We start from the raw sequence: 27,320 nt of genomic DNA, 5'->3' as shown, positions 1-27,320 counted from the left end.
TTATAACTGAAACTGTCCAATAAGTATTTTACTTATTCATTTTGCCATCTGCAACACATGATAGTCTCGGTATTATATATGAAAGCAAAGAAGTAGAACAATGGAAACGCGAGTGACTGACTTGCTGTCAGCTGGGGTCGGTGTGAACACGGGGCGTTTACAAGGATTAACGAGGGGAGAGGCAGGAGACAGGAGGAGCCGTCTGGATGAACTGGGACATCCAGGCCTGCGTCGGGTGGGGCGGCGGGAATGGCCTGGGGCTGTTGGGGTGGGAGGCGGGTGCGGATTAGAGAAACAAAGCTAAGATTACCGCTGGCTGAGGGCTGTCTGTGATGCCTCACATTCTGGCCTCCCCTGGGTGCTCCCTGCCATGCCGAGGTGCCGCCTCCCACCGCACAGTCACGTCGTTATCCTAAGTGTGTGTCTTCTGAGAGTGAGCTCTTAGTTACAGAAAACAACTCCTGCAGCATCACTGATTCCAAATCCTGACTCCCAACCAGTTTTTTTTTTTTTCCCAACCTGTTTTAAGCTCCCCTTTCTCCAATCGGTTTCCGGCCACAAACCAATGAAAAATACAGAATGAAATGGCCTTGGAAGTTGAGAACTAGGACAAAGGTAATGTGGGTTAGAAATGAGAGCAAGAGGTCAGATGCCTTCCATGCCTGGAGTTCACAGATGCTGCCCTGGGGAGCAGGCTCGTGGCCAGGGACACAGACAGCCCGTGGCCACGCTGGCCTGAACCCCAGCCCTGCGGCCCCAAGAGTCGTGTCCGTCTTGGTCTTTGAAGCAAGACATTAACCTCCCAACGGCCGGATTGTTCCTTTGCAGGAGGAAGGGCTGAGCGATTCCTTCTTTCGGCCTCTTGGTCCTGCTGGGTTTCAGGACTCTCGGGGCTGCTGGGGACTCGGGGAGCAAAGAGTCGCCCCCAAGAGGCTCTTAGTGAGTCGAGGCAGACATGGAGGGATTTGTGAGGCTGCCCACCTTCGTGGAAAGAACCAGAACCTCACCAACCTCACCAGGGAGTGCAGAGGAGAGGTCGGGGGAAAACAGAACAGCGAGCTTTCAATTTTACCACCGAGCACCTTATGGGTAAAGGAGTTTCTCCTAGAATAAAACCTTGCCATCTGCCATTTGTGTGACAGTGAACACGCTGTACGTAGAGAGACATCTTTTCCAAACTCCTCGTGACCAGCAGAGCCGACTTCCTCCTCACTGGCCTGAACGTCGCCAAGTGTGTTTTCTTTGGTTTCTCACCCTACAGATGTCTTCTTCATCTGGTACTCAAAAATATCAATACTCATATACAGTTTTACTTTAAAAAAAAAAAAAAGAAAAGAAAAAGCAGCTTCCTTTCCAACCCCGGCCCAGCAGGATGGCTCCCGCAAAGAAGGGCAGTGAGGAGAAGCAGGGCCGGGCCGCCGTCACCGCAGCGGCGACCGGAGAATACACCATCAACATTCACAAGCGCCTCCATGAGTGGGTTTCAAGAAGCCCCCCCCTCGGGCACCCAGAGAAATCTGGAAATCTGCCATGAAGGGAACTGGAACTCCGCCAGATGTACGCATCGACCCCAGGCTCAGCACAGCTGCTGCGCCAAAGGAATAAGCAGTGTCCCGTGTTGCGTCCAAGTGCAGTTGTCCAGAAAACGTAACGAGGGTGAAGGTTCACCAAACCAGCTCTGTACGGTGGTCACCTATGGACCTGTCACCACTCTCAAAAGTCTACAGACAGTTCATGTGGATGAGAACGAACTGCTGAGGGTCCAATAAAGTTACAGAACCACCACCACAACAGAACAGCAGCCTCCAAATATGTCTGACATCAACCCAGCTCAGAGTCCTCTGAGTCGTGTGAGCATCTTGTTCATTCCACAACCTTGAGGACTAACGCTGAGCACAACCCGTGTCTGCCCTGCTCATCTCGGAGGGCAGATCAGAGCCGGGTGTTTGAAGGAGAAGGAGACAGACTGGCCTCTTACTTTGCACGGAACCTCAGGCAGCAAACAGAGCAAACACGGACATCCACCTGCATGCCTCCTTGGGCTCCAAAGGGCTCCGGAGGCTGCGTGGGAAAGAACGAGGTTTCAGGAGAACCCCCCGTGCAAACCCTCTTCATCCATCAGACAAGGCTTTGAACAGGTCACAGCTCACGTCACTAACATCCCCCTGGCCCTCTGCAGCTGCCTCTAACTGTCTGCTTTTCTCCGTCTCTTCACCACGACTGGCAGCAGATTTTTGGACCCTGGGGTCACTAGTAATTGGAGGCAAGAACTTGAGGGCCTCTCTGGGAACGTTTTTAAACCTGCTGGGGCAGACAGGGATCCACTTGTGTGAGCTCCGTAGCAGCCGTCCGACTGCACCCATGTCGAATTCCGTTTTCTCAGATAACAGATGGAGAGTCCCTTAACACCGGGCCCTCGGAGCTGTGCGTCGTCTCAGGAGTTGGGGTGACTCTACGCCCCGCCGCCGGTCCTCACTTTCCCACCCTTTCTGGGAAAGAAAAATGGACCCGAGACACAGTTGTGGTCAATGACACTTAGGGGAACGTCTGCTGGAAAGGAATTTCTCCAGAATAAAAATAAACAGAGTCTCACAAGACATATGGCCTCTGCCCCATCCCTCCTGCTCTGGACACTGGTGTGAGGACAGGGTATTTGGGGCTGAAGCTGCCTCACAACCATGGGAACTCCAGACACACACTCACATCCCTGAGCTCCTGAAACAGGCCCGGCCGCTAGCACATGGATGTCGTGTGTGTGTGTGTGTGTGTGTGCGCCTCAGTATGTGTATACGGCAAAACTAAGGCATATTAATTATTAAGGCAAACATTTTAAACTCACAAAATGATGCCATTTGAATATTTATTTATTTATTTATTTAGGCTGTGCCGGGTCTTAGTTGTGGCATGTGGGCTCTCAGTTGTAGCATGTGGGATCTTTAGTTGTGGCATGCAGACTTAGCTGTGGCATGTGGGATCCAGTTCCCCGACCAGGGATCAAACCTGGATCCCCTGCATTGGGAGCATGGAGTCTTATCCACTGGGCCACCAGGGAAGCCCCTGATGCCATTCTTCGAGAAAGGAGAAATGAAAGCAAACCTGAGGCAGTGAGCTGAGCCCCACTAACCCATGCTTGGAGGCAGAGGACCACTGGAGCTCCCCACATGGCACCACTGGGCGGCTCCTGGGCCTTCGTCTGCATCTCCCCGGGGTAAGGTTTGTGTCAGTCTGTGCAAGTTGGTCAAATGCCCAGCTATCCGTAGGGGTCACTCCACTTTTCACACGGTGGCAATAATAATAATTTGCAAACATGGGAGGAACAGGAACAGGGAAAGAGAAAGTCAGACAAAAATGATGCAGTGAACCCACACTTTTCCAGAAGAGACACTTCCAGCCCCCATCGGGGACACAGACCCAGAGCTAAAACCTACGGCTCCAGCCTCAAAGGAAACGGGGTTCCTCGCCGCAGGACTGTGGCCTGTGTAAACAGCAAGGCAACCTACTAGATGCACCCAAACTCCAGCACCCAAGGGAAGGGAGGGATGGAAAAATATTAACACTTAGGGAAAGGAGCTTTAGCCTGTGAGTGGTTTCCCCCCACCCCAGAAAGGCACAGCCCTGTCTGCGAGAGAGATAAATCATCTACCCAGTAGATGGACTGGATGGAGGGGCGCCCAGGCCTGGAGAGGAGGTGGGAGTGAGGATGTGAGGGCGGTGAGGCCTCCCGACGCCCTGGGAAGGGGCCTGGAGCCGAGTCTGGTCTGGCAACTGGGAAGGACGAGGCTGTCTTGACCTGTCTTCTGAGCTCAGTGGCATGCTGACTGCACAGAGCAGGACATCTTTAGGGACAAACAGCCCTAGAAGTTATACTGCCTGAGCCCCTCAAAGGCTAACAGGCTCCATCTCTGACATTCAGGACGTTGACCCTGGCCTCCAGGAAGAGGACGCCATCGAGAGGCAGATGTTTCAGAACATTTCCAGCATCACGAGCTGCCTTCTCTCCTTCTTTCCGCTTCTTTCTAATTTTGGGACTTAGAGGACTAGCGAGAGTTTTCCGGAAAGTTCCCTTTTAAAGAATATTGTGTTCCTCGAGGTTGCTTTTTAAAAACCGCTGCAGTAGCTTATCTGTGACAAAGGCTGATGAAAGCTGAACACAGACATGAAATAATATAAGAAAGTGGTTGCCCAGAGCGGAACGAGGCTCAGACCAGAAATACGTTCCAACGAGAAAAAAAGGAGACTGGCAACTCCGCACAATCTCAGGCTGCACCATCCCCCACCTCATCCCACCCCAAACCTTTTACCATGGAAACAAGGCAGGACATACCTAGACTGTGGCCTAAACACCCCATGTGGGCTGTCGAGCTACTGACGAGCTTTGTGTAGCAGAGGCCCACGTGGTTCCCTCCACCCGCAGGACACAGGTAACGTTCTCAGCTCGAAAGGAAACCAAACCCCAGGACTTATACCACTGTTTAACGTTGAACTTTAAAATACTAAATACCGTTTTTAGAAATAAATGAGCTGCTGTAGTTAGTTGGGCTTCCTAATGAAGATGTGAATTTAAATCCTAGGTACAATTTCCAAAAAGTTCCCAGAGCTCATGATTTTTCAAGGGTAAAATTGATACCTCAGGTAATCAGGATTTGAGATTTTGCCAACGACAGTGATATGACTGGTAAAAACATTTCACTTCTCATTTGTTGCTAATGACGAGAGCACACTAATATTTGATCATTAAAATTATGACTAAGCTGTACTCATCACGCTGGTCATATTTTTCAACACGTCTCAACAACTTAAAAAATGAATTAGTTGGCACAAGAACAGACACATAGATCAGCGGAACAGGGCAGAGAGCCCTGATATAAACCCACGCACCTATGGTCAATTGATCTATGACAAAGGAGGCAAGGATATACAATGGAGAAAAGACAATTTCTTCAATAAGTGGTGCTGGGAAAACTGGACAGCTACATGTAAAAGAATGAAATTAGAACACTCCCTAACACCAAACATAAAAATAAACTCAAAATGGATTAAAGACCTAACTCTAAGACCAGAAACCATAAAACTCCTAGAAAAAAACACAGGCAGACACACTTTGACATACATCATAGCAATGCTTTTTTTGGATATGTTTCCTAAGGCAAAGGAAATTAAAGCAAAAATAAAGAAATGGGACCTAATTAAACTTAAAAGCTTTTGTACAGCAAAGGGAAGCATCAAGAAAATGAAAAGAGGACTTCTCTGGGGGCACAGTGGTTAAGAATCCACCTGCCAAAGCAAGGGACATGGGTTCGAGCCCTGGTCTGGGAAGATCCCACATGCCACGGAGCAACTAAGCCCACGCACCACAACTACTGAGCCTGCACTCTGGAGCCCGCGAGCCACAACTACTGAGCCCACGTGCCACAACTACTGAAGCCTGTGCACCTAGAGCCCGTGCTCCACAACAAGAGAAGCCACCGCAGTGAGAAGCCCACACACTGCAACAAAGAGTAGCCCCCACTCACTGCAATGAAGACCCAACACAGCCAAAAATAAATAAATTTATTAAACAACACCAACAAAAAGAAAATGAAAAGACAGCCTACTGAATGGGAGAAAATATTTGGAAATGATATGACTGATAAGGGGTTAATGTACAAAATATATAAACAGCTCATAAAACTCAACATCAAAAAGAAAAAAAAATCCCAATTAACAAATGGGCAGAAGACCTGACTAGACATTTTTCCAAAGAAGACATACAGATGGCCAACAGGCACGTGAAAAGATGCTCAACATCGCTAATCATCAGGCAAATGCAAATCAAAACCACAATGAGATATTACCTCACACCTGTCAGAATGGCTATTATCAAAAAGAATACAAATAAATGTTGGCAAGAATGCGGAGAAAAGGGAACCCTCATACACTACTGGCAGGAATGTAAATTGATGCAGCCACTACAGAAAACAGTATGTAGCTTTCTCATAAAACTAAAAATAGAGTCACCATAAGATCCAGCAATTCCACTCCTGGGTATATATATATCTGGAAAAGACAAAAATTCTAATTTGAAAAGAATAACGCACCCCAGTGTTCATAGTAGCACTATTCACAATAGCCAAGACATGGAAGCAACCTAAATGTCCATCAACAGATGAATGGATAAAGATGTGATACATATATACAATAGAATACTACTCAGCCATAAAAAAGAATGAGATAATGCCACTTGCGGCAACCTGGATGGACCCAGAGATTATCATACTAAGTGAAGTAAGTCAGACAGAAAAAGACAAATATATGATACCGCTTATATGTGGAATCTAAAAAATAAAACTAGTGAATATAACAGAAAAGAAGCTGACTCACAGACAAAGAGAACAAACCAGCGTTTATCTTGGGGAAAGGAAATGGGAGGGAAGAGGCAGGGGATTAAAAGGTACAAACTACTATGTGTAAAATAAAACAAGCCACAGGGGTATACTGTACAGCACAGGAAATACAGCCAAAATTTTATAACTATAAATGGAGTATCATCTTTTAAAATTGTGAATCACTATGTTGTAGTGAAACTTACATAATACTGTAAATCAGCTACACTTCAACTTAAAAAAACAGTATGGTACTGGCATGAGGATGAACATATCAAAGGAACAGAGCTGAGACTCCAGAAAATAAACCCATATGTGTGTGGTCAATTGACTTTTGAGAAGGCTGCCAAGATCATTCAATGAAGAAAGAATATGCTCTTCAGCAAACGGCGCTGGTACAGCGAAATATTCACGCATACAAGAGTAAAGTTTGACCCTCACCTCACACCACATACACAAAATAAAGCACAGTCGGTCAAAGACCTAAATATAAGAGCTAAAATTATAGAACCCTTAGAAACATGGTAGTAGATCCTCATAATTTTGGATCTGGCAATGGTTTCTTAGATATGACACCAAAAGCACGAGCAACAGAAGAAAAAAACAGATAAACTGGACTGCGTCAAAACTGAAAACTTCTGTGTATCAAAGGATGCTATCAAGAGAGTGAAGAGACAAGCCGAAAGATGAGAAAGACGTTTGCAATCACACATCTGATAAAGGCCCACTGCTCCGCTTACAGAACGGACACTTACAGTCCAACACCCCAATTAAGAGATGGGCAGAGGACTTGGAAGGACATTTCTCCAAAGAAGATGCACAAGTGTCCATCAACAGATGGATGGATAAACAAAATGCAGTATATTCATACAAGGAACTATTCAGCCATAAGAAGGAACGGAACACTGAATAATGAAGTCCATGCGGCCACATGGGTGAACCTTGCAGACACCAGGCTGAGGGAAAGAAGCCAGACACCAAAGGTTACACATTGTATGATCCCATTTACATGAAGCATTCAGAACAGGCAAATCTAGAGAGACCGCAGGCAAATCAGTGGCTGCCTTGGGATGGGAAACGGGAGTCTGGAAGGAAGGTACTCTCTGAAAGGCACAGGGTTCCTCTTGGATGATGAAAATGTTCGCGAGAGTGACTATGGCGATGGTTGGACCTACCTGTGACTACACTAAAAGCCACCGAATTGTATATTTTAAATGAGGAAAGTGTATATACAGTATGTGAATTATGTCTCAATAAAGCTGTTAACAAAAGAAAAAAATGCATTAGGCAAACAGTTAATAAAAGCTACCTAACTTTCGGCACTTATCCACTTAAAAGGAAAACATAAAAGAATCATGTACATTTATAGAGTTTCAGGAATAGGAATGAAAATACTTTGTATTTAAGAGCTGAATTAAGAATACCAAGAATCCATATTTACATGAGGTCTGAAAAATTCTTTTGACCATAGATTTCTAGTTTATCTGATTCATGTGCACAATATCAACGTTCTCTTTGTAAGAGTGAGAAACACTTCCATAAGTTTTCCAAGCTATTCCACCCTGAAAATGGAGCCCCTAGTTTCGTGATCATGTTCTAGTTAGCACTTGTTCTGTGTGAAGTAGTTTAAGTGGAGAAAACAATATGGGGTGAAGAATACACTATCAGATTATATAAAACAAACACATCATACATATTTCAATGTTTCTGATGAACCACATTCTACTTCGGTGTAACACCTTGATCTGCCCTGAGATAACCTCAGCTTGACGAAAGGGAAGAAAAGGGAAGAATTCCGCTTTGAGCTCACGTTTGCTCTTGGAACCATTAGTAAACGCCCTCTGCTTTTCTGAAGTTTTTGGCTATGTTCTCTGGCCTTAGATAACATTTCCAACAGACCCGGAACTTCTGAACAGGAGTGGATAAGTGACTGCCTTTCCACGTCAACTCAGGCGGCTCTGGACTAACCCCCAACGATACAGACTCCATTTCCTCTGCATACAATGACTCAAGCCTTCTTCAAATCATCTCTACATTTGTTTTTCAAGTTATTTACTACTTGGTGGAAGAGGGATTCTCCCAGGCCACAGACAAGGATGGGAGTTCTGGGTCGACTGTACTTTGCAGAGGTCTTTGTCACAGGAGGAGAAGTGGACAGGCCTTGGTGAATTTAGAAACATCTCCCTAATGATGTATCAGTTGGTTAGCAAAACAAAACGCTTTGAGGGCTCCAGCATTTCATGAGAGCACGACAAGCAAGTAGGAAACGTCAGCCCTTAGCCAGCAGCGTGTGACAGGTCTTCTGTGGGTCTGTGAGCAGTGTTTCCTGCACAACTACAGATCTTAAGCTTGCACAAAAGCAGCAGCTGTCTACCAACACTTTGTAGCCTTCCATCAGCACTCGCCCCATTTCTGATATTCAGGGTGCTGAAGTTCATGCGTGTACTTTTCAGGAACTCTGGGGTGACGTGAATGAAAACAAAAGCTCCCAATCTGTCAGTGATTTTCCATCAATTTTTTTTCTCACTACATTTTTAAGGTGGAGGAAGAAAAAAGGAACATAACCTAGGAAAAAGTCCCCTTTTTTTTTTTTTTTTGGCAAGTTTTGAAAGTTGCTTATTTCAGAAGCTTTCTATATGTGTGGTCAAGGAACAAAAGAGTCACTGACCACATTCTCTTAATAATAATAATCAGAACAACGACAGGTAACATCAGTTGGGTACCCGCCCCGTGGCGCTGCTCTGTGCCAGCACATCATCGCCTGTGAGCACAGTCCTGTGAAGCAGGCACTCATCCCTCCCTTTACTCAAGACGAACCGAGACTTGGGTCAGTGAGAGGCTTGCTCAACGTCACCTCGTTAGGCAGAGGTGGAGATTCTGTCTCTGTCTACACTGCTTTCTGAGGCTAGAAAGAGTCTCCCTTTAAAAACAAGGTCCAAAGTTGTAAACTGTCTTTTACTAACAAGTGGTGGATTGAATGGCTGCATTTTATTTTTGTTCCTTCCTTAGATCTGAGAGAGAGAAAGACAGAGAGGGAGAGAGAACAACTGTGATTTCACTGAAATATAAAGGGCAGGGAGCCGTCACTGACTTATGTGAGAAGACAGTGGAGACCAGGTGCCCACAGGAGGCGAAGCACACAAGAAGGAAGCTCACGTGAGCAGCTGAAGGCCTGGCCACTGGACCGCTGTGAGGGTGGGGCGGGATGGCTCTGAGTACAGGAGGACAGGCCAGCTCCACCTGCCCCTGGAGCCCCTTGGCCATGCCTCCTCCTCGTCTTTAAGGGTCAGGAGGCTTCTACTGTGGGGACAGAGAGCCAGCCAGAGTCAGACCCAGCGACGCCTGGCCCAGCAGAGAGAAGGGGCGAGAGAAGAGGCTGAAGACGAGTGTGGGAATTAAATGGGCACGTCCTCCGAGTGATGGAAGCCAGCCCTGTCTCCGTGCAGCTCCCAAATGCCGTCTGCCAAGCACGTCCCTGCCCCGTCCACCCTCAGCCAGGGAAGGAAACGGAATGTTTTTCTTTCTAGAGAAACTCATCAACCTACGAGGAAAGACCTGCAGAGGCTGACATTTTGGGTCCTTGCCAAGTCCTAGGTGATGCCTACCAGCTGGCAAACCCCCAGCAACAACAGAGTTTCCAGTCAACGTGTGGGTGCCAATCAGTATGAGACGTTAAAGAAAACCTCAGACATGAAATTTAGCCCAAGTAGATTAAAAAAAAAAAAGGAACTTGAGGGAATAGAGAAAATGCAGAAAATGGGGGTGGGGGACTAAGTAACAACAATGACAGTCACCCCCCAAAAACCTCCAGTGATTAAGAGCTGCAAAGAGATAAAGGTCATTACAGCACACATGACAGGGTGAACTGACAGGATGCCACAGGAAATTTAGAGAACGAGAAGGAAGCCTTGGGAAATGAAAGTATGACAGCAGAAATGACAAATTCAGCAGGAAGCATGGAAGACAAAGGTGAAGAGATCTACAGAAAGTACAATGAAAACAGGCAAGAAAAGAAAATCAGAACCTCAGTTCTAATGTAGGAGTTGGAAATATCATGATAATACAAGTTTCAGAAAGGACAGAGAGAGTGGAAAGGAAATAAAAAAAATAATGAGAAAATTTCCATACTGTACACTCACGAGTTTTCCAACGGAAAGGGCAACTATCCTAGCTAAATATCCTGTACAATGTCTGAAAAATACTGCATATCACCAAGCAAATTTCAGAGCACCAGGGATGAAGATTCGACATACCTCCAGAATGAAAAAAATCATAGGTCACACACACACAAAGGGCCAGAAAGCAGGTTGGCATTGGACTCCTCTACGTTAGCACTAGAAACTAGAAGAATCTGAAGCAATTTCCTCAAAATTCTTAGGAAAACTCTATCATTCCAAACGAAGCCAAACTGTCATTTCAGTGTGAGGATAAAATAAAAAACATTTTTCAGACAAGTAGGGCTTAGAGACCATTGGTCCTTCACACTTTCTGTGAAAGCTACTGGAGGGTTTGCTTCTGGCAAATGAGAGAGGAAAACAAAAAAAGTGAGACACATGGCATTTAGGAGCCAGGGAACCAGGAAAGGAATGAGGTGAAGACACTTCCAGAATGACAGTGAAGGGGGGTTGAGGGGAACAGTTGTGTCCTGAGCGACAGAGCAGCTGGTCAAGAACGGAGGAGAGGATGCGGGGACTCTCCTACATTTCAGACATGCTCACGTCAGGACAATGACATGAGAAACACAAGGTTTAATGCACCCCTATGTTCACTGCAGCACTATTCACAACAGCCAGGACATGGAAGCAACCTAAGTGTCCATCGACAGAGGAATGGATAAAGAAGATGTGGTACCTATATATACAATGGAATATTAGCCATAAAAAAGAATGAATAATGCCATTTGCAGCTATGTGGATGGACCTAGAGAGTATCATACTGAGTGAAGTCAGACAGAGAAAGACAAACACCACATGATACCACTTATATGTGGAATCTAAAATAGGACACACATGAACTTATTTACAAAACAGAAACAGATTCACAGACATAGAGATCAGACTTGTGGTTGCCAAGGAGAGGGGGAGGGAAGGATTGGGAGTGTGGGATTAGCAGATGCAAACTATTATATAGGATGGATAAACAACAAGGTCCTACTGTAGAGCACAGGGAACTATATTCAATATCCTGTGATAAATCATAATGAAAAGAATACGAAAAAGGAATATATATGTGTATAACTGAATCACTTTGCTGTACAGCAGAAAGGAACACAACATTGTAAATCAACTAGACTTAAGGAAAAAAAGAAAAGAAATGCTTAAGAAGATGCTGACTAGCTGCCCTGATGGTCCCAATGAGACCCGACAAGGATACAGACAGTTCATCATAAAAACAAACCCACGACCGAGACAGGAAAACAGAGTGAGTGAGCCAGAGGGTTATCTTCCAAATGCATTGATAATTCATATTGGGTCACTTATACTTGCACAAAATCTCTGAAATAGTTTCTTTGTGACTTAAGCAATTCTTTATTTTGAAATGTCCCATCAATGCAACATGCCCAGGTTACATAAGTAGCTGCAATTAAGACTTTCTGGAGGAAAAACGCCCAACACGTGTACTAAGTCTACATGCAGGATGACACTAACTGCTCTTATCGGAATAAATATCCACCCCGTCACCTGCCTTTGTCAGGCGTGGACTGTCCGGTGCACGGTGGAGACTCTTCTGTATGACTGTGTAGAGTGGTTTTTCATTCCTGTAAATTCCTCGATAATCCTGTTGCACCTTTAGACAGTGTTCTGAGTTCACGCTAATGTCAACACGAACCATAAATGAGCAGACTGCTTCCTAGCACAAGACATGCTCACACCACAAGAAACCATCAACAAAACGAAAAGGCAACCCACCAAATCAGAGAAAATGTTTGCAGATGATATGACCAATAAAGGGTTAATACCCAAAATATACAAAGAGCTCACACGACTCAACAGTGAAAAAGCAAACAACCCGATTAAAAATGGGCACAGAGGACCCGAAGAGACATTTTTCCAAGGACGACATACAGAGGGACGACAGGCACATGAAAAGATGCTCAACGTCGCTAATTATCAGACAAGTGCAAATCAAAACCACAATGAGGTATCGCCTCACACCTGTCAGGATGGTCATCATCAAAATAACAAATAACAAGCGTCGGCGAGGATGTGTAGAAAAGGGAGCCCTCGTGCACTGTTGGCGGGAATGTAAACCAGCACAGCCTCAATGGAAAACAATATGGAGGGTCCTCAAAACTCAAAAGCAGAACTGCCATATGGTCCAGTGATTACACTGCTGGGTACTTATCTTCAGGAAATGAAATCACTATTTTGAAGAGATATCTCCACCCCCATGTTTGTTGCAGCATTATTTATAGTAGCCAAGACATGGACGCAACCTAAGTGTCCACTGACAGATGAACGGACACAGAAATAAACATGTTCCCTCTCTCTCCCTCTCCCTCCTCCCACACCTTCCACACACACACAGGAATACTATTCAGCCATAAAAAGAAGGCAACCCTGCTATTTTCGACAACATGGATGGACCTTGACCGCATTATGCTACATGACAGACCGAGAAAGACAAATACTGTACGATCTCATTTTTATGTGGAATCTTAAAAAAAAAAAAAAAAAAAAGAAAAGCCCCAAAACAAAAAACTGAACTCATACACAGAGAGGGGATGGTGTGGTAAGTGACATGGGTGGAGGGCCTCAAAAGGTACAAACTTCCAGTTATAAGATAACTTAAGTCCTGGGATGTAATGCACCGCATGGTGACTACAGATAGCAACACTGTGTTGTATATTTCAAAGCTGCTAAGAGAATAGGTTTTTCATGTTCTCATCACAAGGAAAAAAGCTTGTACCTCTGTGAGGTGATGGGTATTAAACAGACATAGTGTGGTGACCATTTCACAATATACACATGTATCAGAAACACGCTGCACACCTTAAATCAATATGGTGTTATATGTCAATAAAAAAGACCCAAAAAGTTGATGTTTATAAATTTCATGTGAAAATAGATCGTGGAGGAAATTTGACACCAGGGGGAAAATGACTCACAGATCTGGAAATAAATCCAGAAAAAATGACAGATCGCTCATAACCAAGTGGGATGCAGTCAGCTAGAGGGACTTGGTTATTTTCTCTTATCACCCTAAATTACTTTGTTCTAGACTCCGTGGAGGGTACACTGCAGACTGATAAGGACTTGGGAGGAAGAGAGGAATTCAAAACTTTAATTTATCCGTTTACAGATACTCACCGTGTCAGGGCAACTTCTAGTCACTTTTCAGAGGTCAAACTCTTAAGAAATCAGCTATCCAACTCAGGCCAGCCCCCCACCCAAACCCCCGACACAGACCTGGCCTTGCAGGACCGCCTCCCCAAACACTCCCAATTGGGAGCTATCTTTGATGCCTCCTGTCTGCCTGGACCCCGCGTAGCCCCTTCATTCCACTCCAATCCAGGTCTATATGTTTGGGGCCTGAGCTGGGTCCAGGAGTAAGTCTGCATCATCGCCTGCCTGCATCCATCCCTGCAAGATGGTCAGGTATGAGAAGACAGCAGAGGAGGTGCAGCCTGAGATTCAGAGCAAAGGTAGGACCAGCCAGGTGGGCCCCAGGCTCTAGAATCTGTTTCCATGGTGGCTTCCCTTGTCCTGACTGAAAGGACCCAGAACAGAGACAGCACTGAAGAGATGAACCTTCCTCATTCCATTCCAATTGTTGTTGGAATTCCAGTTTACTGAGATTGCTTCCTACTGGCACCAAGAGTGCAAAACAGAACTTTGTTGTATAAAAGCAGCCTTTGGCCCTTTGTTATGTGCAAAATAACGACATGTGCATTTCCCTGCAGGTGATACCACGGTGAACACGGGGGCAGAGGTCCTCAGCAGACATCAAATTCTCAAGTAATGGACACTCAGGGGACATCTGACTGCTTTTAGAAACCTCCCTCTGCCATTTCTTGGTCAAAATTAAAAATTCTTTATTATCTTTCTCCCCACTAAGGCAGCTGTTCAGTATCAGACTGTTAGAGTAATGACAAGACCAAACATAATTCTGCTATTTTAAGATAGAATAATTAGAACACACATGAAGTGAAACTCCTGCTGTTATCCTAGAAGGTCCCATCGTGAAACCCTCTCCTCTGTGAGAATGCTTTGTGACAGAATAAAAATAAATGTGAACATTTCACATCTGATTTAGAGGACGCCCTTTGAAGAAAACAACTGCTGCGAAGGAGAGGCGGATACCAGACAGGAAACACGATCACCCAGAGCGAGGCTTCACCCCCGTGACCAAAACGACTTGCGAGTCCAAGCTACAAACTCCATCTTAGAAACTACAGAAGACATTCTTACTTTGCAATGCACTGTACTCAGGCCGTATTTCATAGCTTTTTTTTTCTTCCCTACAAACAGTACTACATATAATGATACATCCCTGAGACCAGACGGCACAGGAACTATTTTCCAACAAAGAAAGAAACAAGGACAAGAAAATATTTGTGGTCTTTCCAGAAACCTTTCAAAACCTTCCCATTTAATGGCAATTGCTAGGAAAGCAGAAAGTTTGAAATGATAGCCGAGCCATATAATTACCCATATTTGACCGATGTATAAACTCGTCTGAGAAAAAAAGAAGACCAGAGAGCTGGACCTACGCTCCTTGTGGTCCCTGACGTGCATAGTGAAGTAAAAATATTTGGATAGTATGTCAGTGATTCCACGGTTTTACTAGCTTTGTATCAGGAGGCTCACAGCTGGAGCCCCTCAAAGGCCGCCTACAGAGGATACACCCGCCACTCCATGGACATAAAAATCCAGATCCGCGGGACACTGTGAAACAGAGCCAGGCACAGAGCAAGCACGCCCCAGGGTTTCTGAGTTGAGCTGGGGCAGAGAAGTGAGCTCTAGCAAACAGTGCGAACGGAGACAGCGACCCCAGCTAAAGGTTCTTATTTACTAAGGCATTTCCCCGGAACTTCAGGAAAAACCCTGACAATCGCTGTGTATCCTCCTAACAGCCTTGACAGAAGGAGGTGCCCATACTTTCCCGGTGGGAACCTCTGCATCCAGGGGTCAGAAGACATGAACTTCGTACAGCAAAGCTGGAGGTTCTGATTGCAATTAATTTATAGTTTCCTTTTGAATAATGGAGCAAATTTGTGTGTGAATTTATGCGTGATTATCCAGCCAATGTGCTTCATGAAAATCTACATATTTTATCCAATTTGTTTAATATGTACCTTATTCTCAAAACCAAATGAAAGAACATCTAATTCCTTTTGAGTCATGGAGCAAATCTGTGTCTCAATTTACGCGTGATTATCCAGCCAACATGTTTCATGGAAATCTATGTTATCCAATTCGTTGAATATGTACCTTATCCTTAAAACCAAATGAAAGAATATCTAGTTCCCCGCCACATATGGAAAAGGTTTTCAAAAACCAACACTGATTCCAGTGCTCTCCACAAGGTTTGTGTAATCATAACTTTAGTCGAGTAAGGAAACAGTCATTCTTAAGTTTGTTGAGAAAAGGAACAGCCTGCTTTTACACATGTAAGAGGAACCAACTCAGATAAAGCTCCCTGGGACTAATGTTTTCACCATTAGGTGATGGCTTCATTTGAATGAAAGACTTACACATTCACAGAGGAAAAGAAATCAATGGTAAAAAGAAAAAAAAAGGGCAAGCTATGTACTTCAGCGTGCGGCAGACAAATAAATTCTCTCGTAGTGAAAGCTGCAGACACAAACCAAAACCCAATATATATGGATTACAGACTCATGAGCCTTAGCTCAACTGTTCTCAAACGACTGTTTTCAAATATCAAAATCCGGGAAAGAGGCTTGTTCAGTAAAAACCCAGCTCAAGGTCCTCCTTGGATAGAAGAGGTTAGTAACTACAGTTACTACAGTGCTACAGTGGAAACGAAGTGAGCAGGGACGAACCAAGAAGTACGAACCATACCAGAAAGGGCTCCTTCCACTTCTAACTACACAGGCCCTGGGTTGCTCTTTGTGAAACACCAGCAGGTGATCCCAAGGGCGCTGTGCCGTCCTTGCCCTCCCACCCGCCGCCTCTGATGCAAACCCGGCCCTCGACTCTCCTCGCGGCCTTCCTTCTCCTCTTGCCCCCAGACCCCTCTTCTATGGGATTATCTGTGGGATTCTTTGTTTCTACCCAACATCCCACGTCCTCGGTGTCATCGGAAACGCTTCTGCGTTGACTGGAAGCTGGATTTCCTTGAGGACGTTACTAACCTCGTCGTGGTCTCCTCTGAGCAAGGAGAGTCCTGCACGGTCCCGGATCCCCAGTGCACTCCCAGCACAGCTCCGCCATCACCCCTGGGCAGCTGCCTCTCCTTCCGTCTCTGTGCTCCTGCGTCGCACTCCCTCTCCCCTGCCTGTCACCAACGACCTTGGCCACGTCCTTACTTTGCTGATGGCTTTACTACTTCGTAGCAAGTGGTTTCCTGCCACCCCCTTTGGCCATCGTCCACATAAATGCCCCTTCTAAAGTGTCCACTTCATCGCTCCCTGACCACTTCCTCCACTCCTGTGACCTTGACCTCTACTACCACTGGCCACTCAAACAGACACCACTGGAATTCCTCTACCGCATGGAAGTTCCTTCTTTCTTAAGGGTTTGAACGCTCAGAGTCTTCTCTGTGGTCACGACTTCTGTTCCCTTTTCCTGTTTTCCCATCTCACCCTCTGAGTCATTTTCATTCTTGGTGAACTTCCATTTTCTTGAGTTCGATCTCTTTTCCCTTTAAGCCCTGATCCGCCTTAACCTGCTTCCCCTTCTGACCCCACAAGGACACAGCTGGTGGTGCTGGCGTGTGGGGATGCATTGCGCCTACCACCTTCAGAGGGCTGATGATGGCTGAAACCAAGTCCTGAGACCACAGTCACTGAATCCAACGTGGATCAGTCTCTAACTTCAAACGGGTTCTCACGATTTCTACAAAACACACAGCACCGGTCCTGGAATTCCTTATCCTTTCTCATTGCTGTCTTCAGCCTTTTCCTCTCTTCATCTCCCACTAACCACAACTCCGTTCCCGCTTTTGGCAGGTATTTTACTGATAATATTGTTATTTGACGTGGAACCTCAATTTTCCTTCTCGTATCTTTTCTCCCTCACTGTTGCTTCTGAGGGGAAAGTCTCATCCTACTTTCTGTGCAAGGCCTTGTAGGGATTATCTGCTAAACACTGGTCTTTAAAATATTTGGCTTATTTTTGGCCTTAAAATGAAAAGTTATCTTACTCCTGTTACTTTTGTTTTTTAATTAGTTTTTATTACTCCTGTTACTTTTATCCCAACACCTGAGATGCGCAACTGGAGAAAGGGGTTGGGTTTGGGGGAGCAGAGGCAGTGTATGGGGGGCAGCACCACTCTAGAATATGGGGCGTTTTCTGGGGAGGGTCTTCCAGGATGGGTTGTCAAAGCCCAGATGGAATCCCAAAGCCCCTGACATCTAGGAGGAGAGGGGGGCTCCGGGCGGGGTGGGGTGGGGAGGGGCAAGAGCTCGCAGGGCCAGAACCTTCTGCGTCCAGCTGTGCTCAGTATGGTGGTCGCTGGCCTGAGGCTGAATGGAGAAGGACGGATGGGAGAGACAGGGTGCCAAGGGCTTATTGCTTTTAAAATAACACTTTGTAGCCATAAAAGAACGCTTACTGTTGAAAATTCAGTTGGAAAATCAAGTCAACGGGAAAACACAGTCTGCTCAATAGTGCACCACGCAGAGAGCTGTAACGTTTGGTGCATTCCCTTCTAATACATAACACACATTTTATTTTATTATTTTTGGCCGTGTGGCTTGTGGGATCTTAGTGCCCCGACCAGGGAATGAACCCGAGCCCACGGCAGTGCAGGCACCGAGTGTTCTAACCACTGGACCACCAGGGAATTCCCACATAATACACATACTAGTTGGTTGAAATAGTTTATTTTTTTCCGTAAAATTAGTCTTCAGCTCCACATATCATTTTGCTTCCAGGATTTTTTGCTTAACGCTCTGTTGCTAATATTTGGACAGCAGACTTACAGCATGATCTCTGGGCATGTAGTTCATACGTGGCTCCCCCTTTAAAAAATAAAAGGTCTCTACCCAGCAGGGACTACATTTTTCAACTTACTCTGTAATCACCAAAGGGGCCCTCATATGCGCGTAGGCCAGATGAGATGGACACACTGAAGAGAGATTGCATCATCATCGACTCTTTCAGGAAAGCACCCAATATTTGAGATGACTATCTGGTACTTCCTCTGGATGGTTGAGAACTACTTCAAAACTATGTAGATTATCTGTAAATATTTTCAACTGTATTTTAGACACCAGATAAGGCTACCGGCCATAAAAAGGACTCAAGCTTCTTCAGGAAATGTAATTAAAACTTTACACTCACCAAGCGACTAGCACAGCAGAGCACTCATATCCTAACATCCAAGAATGTGACTCTGTGTCAGAGCCAATATTGAGGTGAAAAAACCACGAGGAAGGAAGGATACATCGAGATGTTATTCCTTCCTGAAAAGCTTTAAGCTTCAGGAAGTTCCTTGATTGGACTTTGCATTCCTGGGAGGGGCTGCCTCAAAGTGATTCAACATCAACACTGTTCCTGCAAAGCCATCATCATATGATATCATGAGGAGTCCACACCCGCACGGCCAGGGGCTTCAGAATTAGGATCACGGTCCCTAAACACACGGATGAGTGTGTGCCTGTGATTTTATAATAACAAATTGAAGAAACTTCTTGCTGCCCTATTTTTTTGTCCTAATATTACTTTGAAAACCCTTCTGGTTCTATACTTTGCACTTCCACTGTCACTAAATTGCTTCGTTATTTGACTAGACTCAGCAGACAAGGAAAATCGTTCAACCAGAAATGGAAGCTGGTGCCTATTCGGTTTTCGGAATCAGAAGCAGAGCGGCTTATCTTCCAAACATCAAACTGGGAAGAGAAGGCATTTTGGATTGCGCGGAAGCTAATCTAGGGACTGGTCATTCTACACGTCTGCATGACGCTGACAGACGTGCAGAATTGTGTGTGTTCCTGCCAGTGTGATCTGAGCAGTACTCGGTCATGAATTACTCAAAGGTAACACCGCTGTCTTCTTCCTCTTTGTGCCTTGGGTGCCAGCATCGCCCAACACTGCACACTCATCAGGAGGCAGGGAATGACACGTGAGCTAGATTCTCAGGACATTTCTGTACATTTTAGGAACTCCTGGGACTTCCCTGGTGGTCCAGTGGCTAAGACTCCATGCTCCCAACGCAGTGGGCCCGGGTTCTATCCCTGGTCCGGGGACTAGATCCCGCATGCCACAACTAAAAGACCCCGCATGCTGCAACTAAAGATCCCGCGAGCTGCAACGAAGACCCGGTGCAGCCAAATAATAAATAACTTTTTTTTTTTTTTACTTTAAAAGAATGACCTCTTCACAACTGCTGGGAGAGGTCATCTCTTTGACCTTTGGTTCTTATTTTGACCTTAATTGTTTTGCTTATCGTCTCTTTGTTTTGTGTGTGTGTTTAGACCTAGCAGGTAAGCCTCTACCTTGGATAGAACCTAAGAGACCATTGGTATTCGAATGTCAAACAGTCACAGAGTGAGACCTTGAACCCCAACCAGCAGAGGTTCAAAGACGGAAAACATCCAACTTTCCCAGTTGCATTGACCGAGCCACACCCGGGCTTGGGCCGCGTCCAACATCAACAGGACGTGCGGAGCAGCCCAGAAGCCCTCGGCCCGTCATCCAGCGTCTGCATCGGACGGGGTGCTGACATGTCAAGCCCACATACCTTGAACAGCAGTTTGCTTGTCCTCCAGCCAGTGGGGGGTGGACAGGAGAGTGACGGGTCCCTCGTTTTCCCAAACGTCTCATTTGTGTCTACAACATTTTAAAGTCAGACTTTCATAAAAGGAGAACACGGGAGAAATGAGAAAGGAGTTGAAAAGCCTCCCAAATTAAGTACCCTGGACATCCTTTTCTAATGTGATTCTAGCCAATGGGATTCTTATTTCATCCTTCATCCTCATTCAGCTTATAGGATAAGGGTGTCAGCTGGGAGGTACTGTCAAGTGGGAAACGTCTGGGATGGGTGGGGTTGGAAAGTAGAAATCCCACAGTACATGTGGGTCAAAGTTAAGCACAATGAACGGGTTGCTCTAAACGTGGGAGGCCTTTCTCTTCCTCTTTATGGGTCTGTTCTTGCTTCATTCATTCAGATCTTTCGAGTGTTCACTGTTTGTCAGGCCGCAGGACCCGGCGAAAGAGCAGTGAAGAGACAGTCAAGGTCTTTCGCTCTAACAGTGGGGGAAAGCAACGCCCAAAGCAACATGCAAGTAAATAAGCCACTGTGAGAAATAATTCCGTGTTGTGCAGACAGCAGAGGGTGTGGTTTACGGGGCACAGCTGGGGGCCGCTCTGGACTGGGGGCCCCGGGGGACGCGGCACGTGGGAAGACCAGCCGCCCTCAGCAGCGGGCAGGACATGCCGGGGAGCGAACAGTCCAGGCAAGGGAACCCCTGTGCCCCTCTTAGTGTCCAGGAGCGCGGAGGGGACCACAGGGAGGTCCCAGAGACAGCAAGCCTGGCCCAGCTGAGCCCCTGATGCGAGAGCGGTGCAGGCCGCCCCCTCCTCTCCTGTCTCTCTCCAGCACCCTCCCCCTTCTCCTCCTACTCTCACAGGGCTCTCGGCCGCTCATCGTCACGCACATGTCAGGGCAGAACTGCACGAGGTGACACGTAAAACCCGACACCTAAGCAGCGGTGAGTTTACAGGACCTGCCCCTGTCCTCGAGACAAGCATTGCTGGAATAACCAGCTCTCTCAGGGTGGGAGCAAGAGAAAGGAGGAAGAGAGATGCAAAGGTCTGAGACGTGGCCGCTTGGAGAAGCCTGATTCAGCCTGCAGTCACTGCACCATTTTCAGGTGGGAACTCCTGACACCATGTTCTCTTTAGCGGCCGAGGGAAGAGAGAGCAGGGAGGACAGGAACAAAGGGAGAGGCACCTCGTTGGGCTGGTGATGGAGCAGGTGACCACGCTGCGAGCGCTTCAGGATCATTCTCCCACCCAAGGGCCTGGGCTTTGAGGGCTGGGCCATGTGCCTGGCACCGTTTCAGCCACTGAGCTGTCCTGGGTCCAGTGCAGGGACTTACCCACGGCCTCCCCTCTAGCCAGCCCCTCCTGGGTGCCTCATCTTGCTTCTTCCACAAGACGGAGGACGAATATCAAAGAAGAAAGAAATGGGGTTTGAAAACAGCATATGGGTCTTTCCATGCTGCTTGGCCTAACTGGAGAGACGAGCTTAGTGGGAGAACAGGACCTGTAAGGCACCTGCTCAATCTGGCTCCAAAGTCTCCCTCCAGGGTTTAATCCTGGAGACCCTGCACACCCATGTCCTCCAGGGACTATGTTTTGGCAAGAAAAAAAGATTCTTGGGACTTGATTTCCTATTAACAAACAGAGTCGTGTATTTATGTTGAATCTTCGGGCATCATTTGTACAGAGTGGGCAGCAACAGACTTACTTGGTGTGCCCTGAACAAGGACAATAATATAAAAAACAGTTCACAAAAGCTAGGCGTATGTTCCTTCCTTCCTCTTTTCCTCTGATAAGAGCTATGATGTCAGCAGCACGGGGCTTCTCTTCTTTGCACTGCGGTGGACGGTGCTAAGTGTCCGACACCGAGTCACACCAACAACTCTCACGGGTGAATTCCTTCCTGGGGGGAGTCTCAGTGCTCCTCTGGCCCACGGTGCATTGTGTCTGGCACCTGGAACTCACTGAATGGCCCACATCCAATCGTGTTTAACTCACACCCGAGGGGTGGTGTCTGAGCCAAAGACACTGAGAGATGCAGAAACGGGAGTGGACGTGGATCCCACGACCATGGGCCAGGAGCACAGATACAGCTGGAGGCTGGAAGGGCGGCAAGACCCCTGGTGAGGATTTCTGTGGGAGGACCTTGCTGCAGAAGGCAACTCAGGACGTTTCTACCATTTTGTTTCAGTCTGATTTTTTTCCCCTTTCCATAATAAATAGTGAGCTATTTGAGAGAAAAGAGTGCAAAGAGATTTTCCTTCTGACAATGATAATTTTTCAGGAATCTGACAAATCAAACACCCTGTTCAGGTTCATCTATTAAGAGGACATATTTAAATTCCTATTATTTGTCCCCTCCTAATTGTTTCCTGTTTGCTTACAAATGATTCAGATGAATGGAATGCCATAAAACTCCCCCAAATGTAAGCCTCTCCTTTTTTTATGAAGAGTAGTAAAATCAAGGGCCGATGAAAAAAGATTCAAGTGCACCAGTTTTCCCACTACCAACCACAAGACTCAAAATTTCATTCTTTCCCAATGTATGAAGGGAAGTAGACATGAACAGGAATTTTACTTGGCAGTGACATTAATCATCAATTCCTTGGATGTCATTCTACGTGATTTGCAGATGTCATTCGATGGCATTCCTACCAATGGATACAACTCCTGAAACAATGAGCAACCATTTTCTGAAAAGACCATGATAACAGAGAAAGGGTGGAAGACCTCGTACCAAACCATGGCGCTGGTTACCTCAAGTACTTCTGTTTTGTTTGAATTGTCACCTCGAGCACGCACTTACTTTGTAATTAAAACAAAATCCAAAAAAGGATTGCAATTCATAAGAAAATTTTAAAATTGATATATATATTTGAAAGTGTCAATCACATATTATTTCCTACCTCGTAACTGGCAGGTAATTATACAATATGAAAATCATGAAGTGATGCTCTAAGGATCTATTTAAACACAAAAAGATTTGAAAAAAAGGAAAGCAGCAGGAAAACCTGCTACTAGCAATGTTATTTCTAAGCTACCAGGTTTCCCTAAATTTCCACATGAAGGGAATTTAAACACTGAAATCCATTTTCCCTGTATTTTACTTTATACTGAAAACCTGACTAAGAAGCAGATCATGACGCCACTCTTCAAACCTGTAGCTCCACAGCCTCTTAATAACCACCCGAGTGTTCCGTCTGCCTTTTACAGACAGCGCCCCACCCTCCCAGAGACACTAACCGCACCTAAAGTCCAGCTCAGAGCTGAAGAGCTGTTCAAACTCCTGAGATAAGGAGGGCGGCAAAGGCATGTTAACAGCCCCTCCCGTTTGCTCTCCTGTGATTTATACTCACTTTCTGAGCTATTAGGGCAGACGCACTTCACTGAGAGCCCAGCCGGGGCCCAGTCAGTGGACACCCCGCCCGTTCTCCCTCAGGAAGGCAGGTCCCTTATTTCATTAAAAGCACTGCAAATACATATTCAAGATGCAAAGATAAAGGTAGTCAGCAGAGGCGGTTCATTGAGTGGGTTGGAGCTACAAGAGTGTAAATCTCTTTTAAGGCTGCCACTTCTGAGCTCCTGCGACCTGCCCGGCATCTCAGCCCGCCTGGAGTCTAGGTATGGAACATTCGCTACCGTACACAAACCTAGCAGCCCTGCTGCCTACAAAATGCGGGGTAGTAGAAGAGAGATTTCTGAAACTGCAACACAAGATTGTCAAGGAGTTTACTTTTATAAAATTGCCCGCCCATTTGTTAACTTAAGCCATCTGTCTGGATGATTTGTTACTTGATTAGTCTAATAATGCTCATAAAATCGCCTAACAATAAAGTGATGTACGGATATAAGATATTATTCTCATTTGAATACCGATCTATTCTCACCAATGAGCTGATGGAACGGAGAATAAAGCAGGCTGTTCAGTACCAGGGAAGCAAAGAGTAACTCCTATCCTGAAGCCATCCTTCCTGCCCCAAATCACAAAGCTCAGACATCACGCGGAAAACGCAGGGCGCTTTCCCAGATCCTGGAGAATTCATTCTCAAGGAAATGTGGCCACGTAGACTATGTACACATTTGATGTGATGCTGACGTTTCCACCGACCTCCATCAGGGCAGTGACTCGAGGTCTGTTCTGTTAACTGATTCCTCCTCTCTGACACTGTGACAGCTCCGATCATCACCACCCTCCCCGGTGGTGCCAATGGAAACAGCGCACGCAAGGTTTATCATCCTAACAAGATAATGGAAACCAAATACGAAGGTGGTATCCGCGGAAACACGCCTTCCGTGGGTCCCAAAGCCCAGTGGGTCGGGCTGGGAAGGGCGCTCTGCACTCGTTCCTTCCCCAGGGTCTGCACCCACAATCTCCATCCTCAGCTTTCAGGCTTCCCGTGCTTATCTGGATCGGATTTGCTTACTGATTCTTAAATGTGAAACATTTGGAAATGCTTTTAATAGACAGCTCAACGTACTCCCTTCCCAGCTCCTCTGGGGAGGGCTACACCCCTGCATACGTCGGAAGGCTGCACCAGGCACAGATACTTTCACAGCTGAAACCATTTACAGTTTTTAGCAAAAGGCAGATTTGACCAAGCTTCTCATTTACCTTCTTTACTTTGGGGTATCATTTATATTTTTGAAGGACCCCACTTGGTAGCAAGGTCACACCAGCCCGGGACAACTCGCCTGCAGGAGGGGCCACTTGCCCCGTGGTGGAGCCCAGGCAAAACGGTTTCCCTGGCAACAGAGGCAATTCAGCGCAAGTACCACAGTGTGATCAAGCCGTACGGGAGTACTCACAGTTTCGGTTTGGCAAGCAGAGGGGGGGGCTCCTTTGTGGGTGACAGCAGGACGGCTGCGCTGGGAAGAGCTTTGCTGCCATCAGCTCTGCCGTTCATCAGTCCATTCACTCCGTGGCCCGGGTGGACGCCGTTGGTTTCCCTCTCCGCGGCGGAATTGAACTGAAGGGCCGTCGGGCTCAGCCCGAACACGGGGCCGGTCACGTGCTGGATCTCAGCTGGTTTCTGTGAAGCCAACTCGAAAGAGCCGGTGTCCCAGATTGGAGGGGGCAGCGGGGAGGGCTGGAAGCGGCCACTGCTGGCCTCTCCGGCTGAGTCGTAGCTGCAGGCGTCCATGTTGGCTGAGGGAGGGGACAGGAGGAAGACACCGTGATATGCTTAGGATCCACAGACCCTTCCCACCGTCACAGACAGCCTGGGAGCCCAGGGTCCTGTTAGCTGTTGATGGGGCAATGCCGAGGGGGGGCCTGGGTCTCCCAGGCTTGATTTCACTGCACCTGTTTCATTTCCTGAATGGCCCACCAGCTGGGAGACCAGCTACCAATTCATTAACAAATTTCAAACAAGAGCTAAAGATAGAACTTGGTTAAAACACACACACACAACACAAACAGCATCAAAAAAAACAAATGACAACACAAACAGTATCAACTAATGATGCTTTGTCTTCTTGCATTTCAGCCCATGGATCCAACGGAACATCCTACCTGAGCTTTGCTGACATTAGTGTAGGCTACAAAGGTTTTCGGTGCTGGGCAACGGGTATTCACTCATTCACTCATTCATTCATCCATCATAAAGCCAAGTGACGCTCTGAGTCTAAGGGAAATGTCTTACAATCTCACGGACAATTTTTTCCGGTTCACATGACTGACACCAGCTGTAACTTGATACAAAAGAAAGTTTTGCTTGTTACTGTCAATGGCCTGAACGCATCTTAAGAGTATCTTTGTATTCCTTGCCTTGCGCAGAGTCCAGCAGAGCTCCAAAAAATGCCTACTGAGGTGAACATGTAGCTCAAAAATAGCTCTTATGTTTGGTCTAGAGCAGATTTATCCCCGAGGAAAATGGGAAATACTGCATGTTAATTTCTGCCACGCGGACGAGGAGCCTTGGAGTTTTGGCCGCGTGGTTAGAGCACTGCACTCTTGCTGTGGCCATTTGCTGGGACTGTCTTCAACTCAAAATCAAAATACTGGGATCCTCCCTGGAGCTCTGATCGTGACCCTGGAGTTTCCTGTTAACACTTAGAGCCCTCATTCCTATCCACTGGTGTCCCGTTAAGGTGAACTTTACGTTTCGTCTCTTAATGAAGATGAAAAAGCACTAATTCCCCGCTACAGCCCTAAACTGGTTTTTTCTGTGTCTCTGCCGCCCCCTAGCACGAGTTCTCCCTGTTCTAGAGAAATCTAGGTGCCACTCGGCTGTGTCTTCACTGCCTCCTAACCATGGTGCCCCGTACTGGGCTTGGCCAGAGGTATTTTTAGAACCACTGTAAAATGAACAACAGAAATAAGGCCGTAAAGACTAGGTAAAGCTAATTAGTAATAGTAGAAAACAGTTAACTAAAAGTCAAAGAAATAAAGGAAAAGAACTGTTTCAGGTTGCTTTCCCTAGCACTAAGTTTCTGAGTTTAAAAAACTGCCCAGATATTTCTGAATGTTGGTTTTAATAATAAGATACATTCCTTTAGTTTTTCATAGGCGTCCAGTCTCAATGAAATCTGGTTTCTAAGATCTTTACAGCTTCTCTAGGTTTATCTAGTGGGTTAAACAGTGACTGATTTGCACCAGTATCTCCAGACCCCGTGGACACTGGTGTGAGCAGAGTTCTGGGCCAGCAGGAGGCCCTTGGGCAGCCATCGCATTGTTTCCAAGACCAAGGTCCCAAGACTGAAAGAAGAGCCCCACGTGTGTTTCGCTGCTACATCATCATCACCTTTGTGTTTTCATCTCCGCTTCCCCTCCCCCTCTCCCACCCCAGCCTTTTGTTTCGGTGATGAAACCCTGGTTGTGAGGATGACCCCCGGGGCAAAGCATTCCTGGAGGCTGAGCAGTCCTCCCGGTGGGTCCTTTCTGCCGTGGGGACCCGACAACCCTTCGCTCCTCACATACCTGAGGTGACCACCAGCTGAGCAGTGCTGGTCGCTGACCCGTAATCATTGCTCGCCGAGCACGTGAAGATCCCGGCGTCCTCAGGGAACGTCTCTGCTATAACGAGGGTGCAGATCTCCTCTGGAAGGAAGAGAGCACAGTAACTCA

General features: G+C 46.5%; 1 protein-coding gene and 1 pseudogene across 6 annotated transcripts in view; one reads left to right on the top strand and one right to left on the bottom strand.

Moving 5' to 3' along the window:
• Window positions 1-27,320, bottom strand: part of PALLD (palladin, cytoskeletal associated protein) — a 272,833-nt gene that overhangs the window by 170,788 nt on the left and 74,725 nt on the right. For all 6 annotated transcript variants that reach the window (XM_073805704.1, XM_033857510.2, XM_073805705.1 and 3 more), the window contains 2 exons: window positions 27,174-27,293; window positions 25,061-25,400 (listed from right to left, as the gene is read on the bottom strand). In XM_073805704.1, the coding sequence (XP_073661805.1) occupies window positions 25,061-25,400; window positions 27,174-27,293 (460 nt within the window). The remainder of the gene's footprint in view (window positions 1-25,060; window positions 25,401-27,173; window positions 27,294-27,320) is intronic.
• On the top strand, window positions 299-2,726 carry LOC117312542 (large ribosomal subunit protein eL31-like; annotated as a pseudogene).

Source organism: Tursiops truncatus, chromosome 6 (assembly GCF_011762595.2).
Source record: "Tursiops truncatus isolate mTurTru1 chromosome 6, mTurTru1.mat.Y, whole genome shotgun sequence".
NCBI classification, from domain to species: domain Eukaryota; kingdom Metazoa; phylum Chordata; class Mammalia; order Artiodactyla; family Delphinidae; genus Tursiops; species Tursiops truncatus.
The sequence above is the reverse complement of the archived record's forward strand: the minus strand, read 5'-3'. Positions and strand labels throughout refer to the sequence as shown.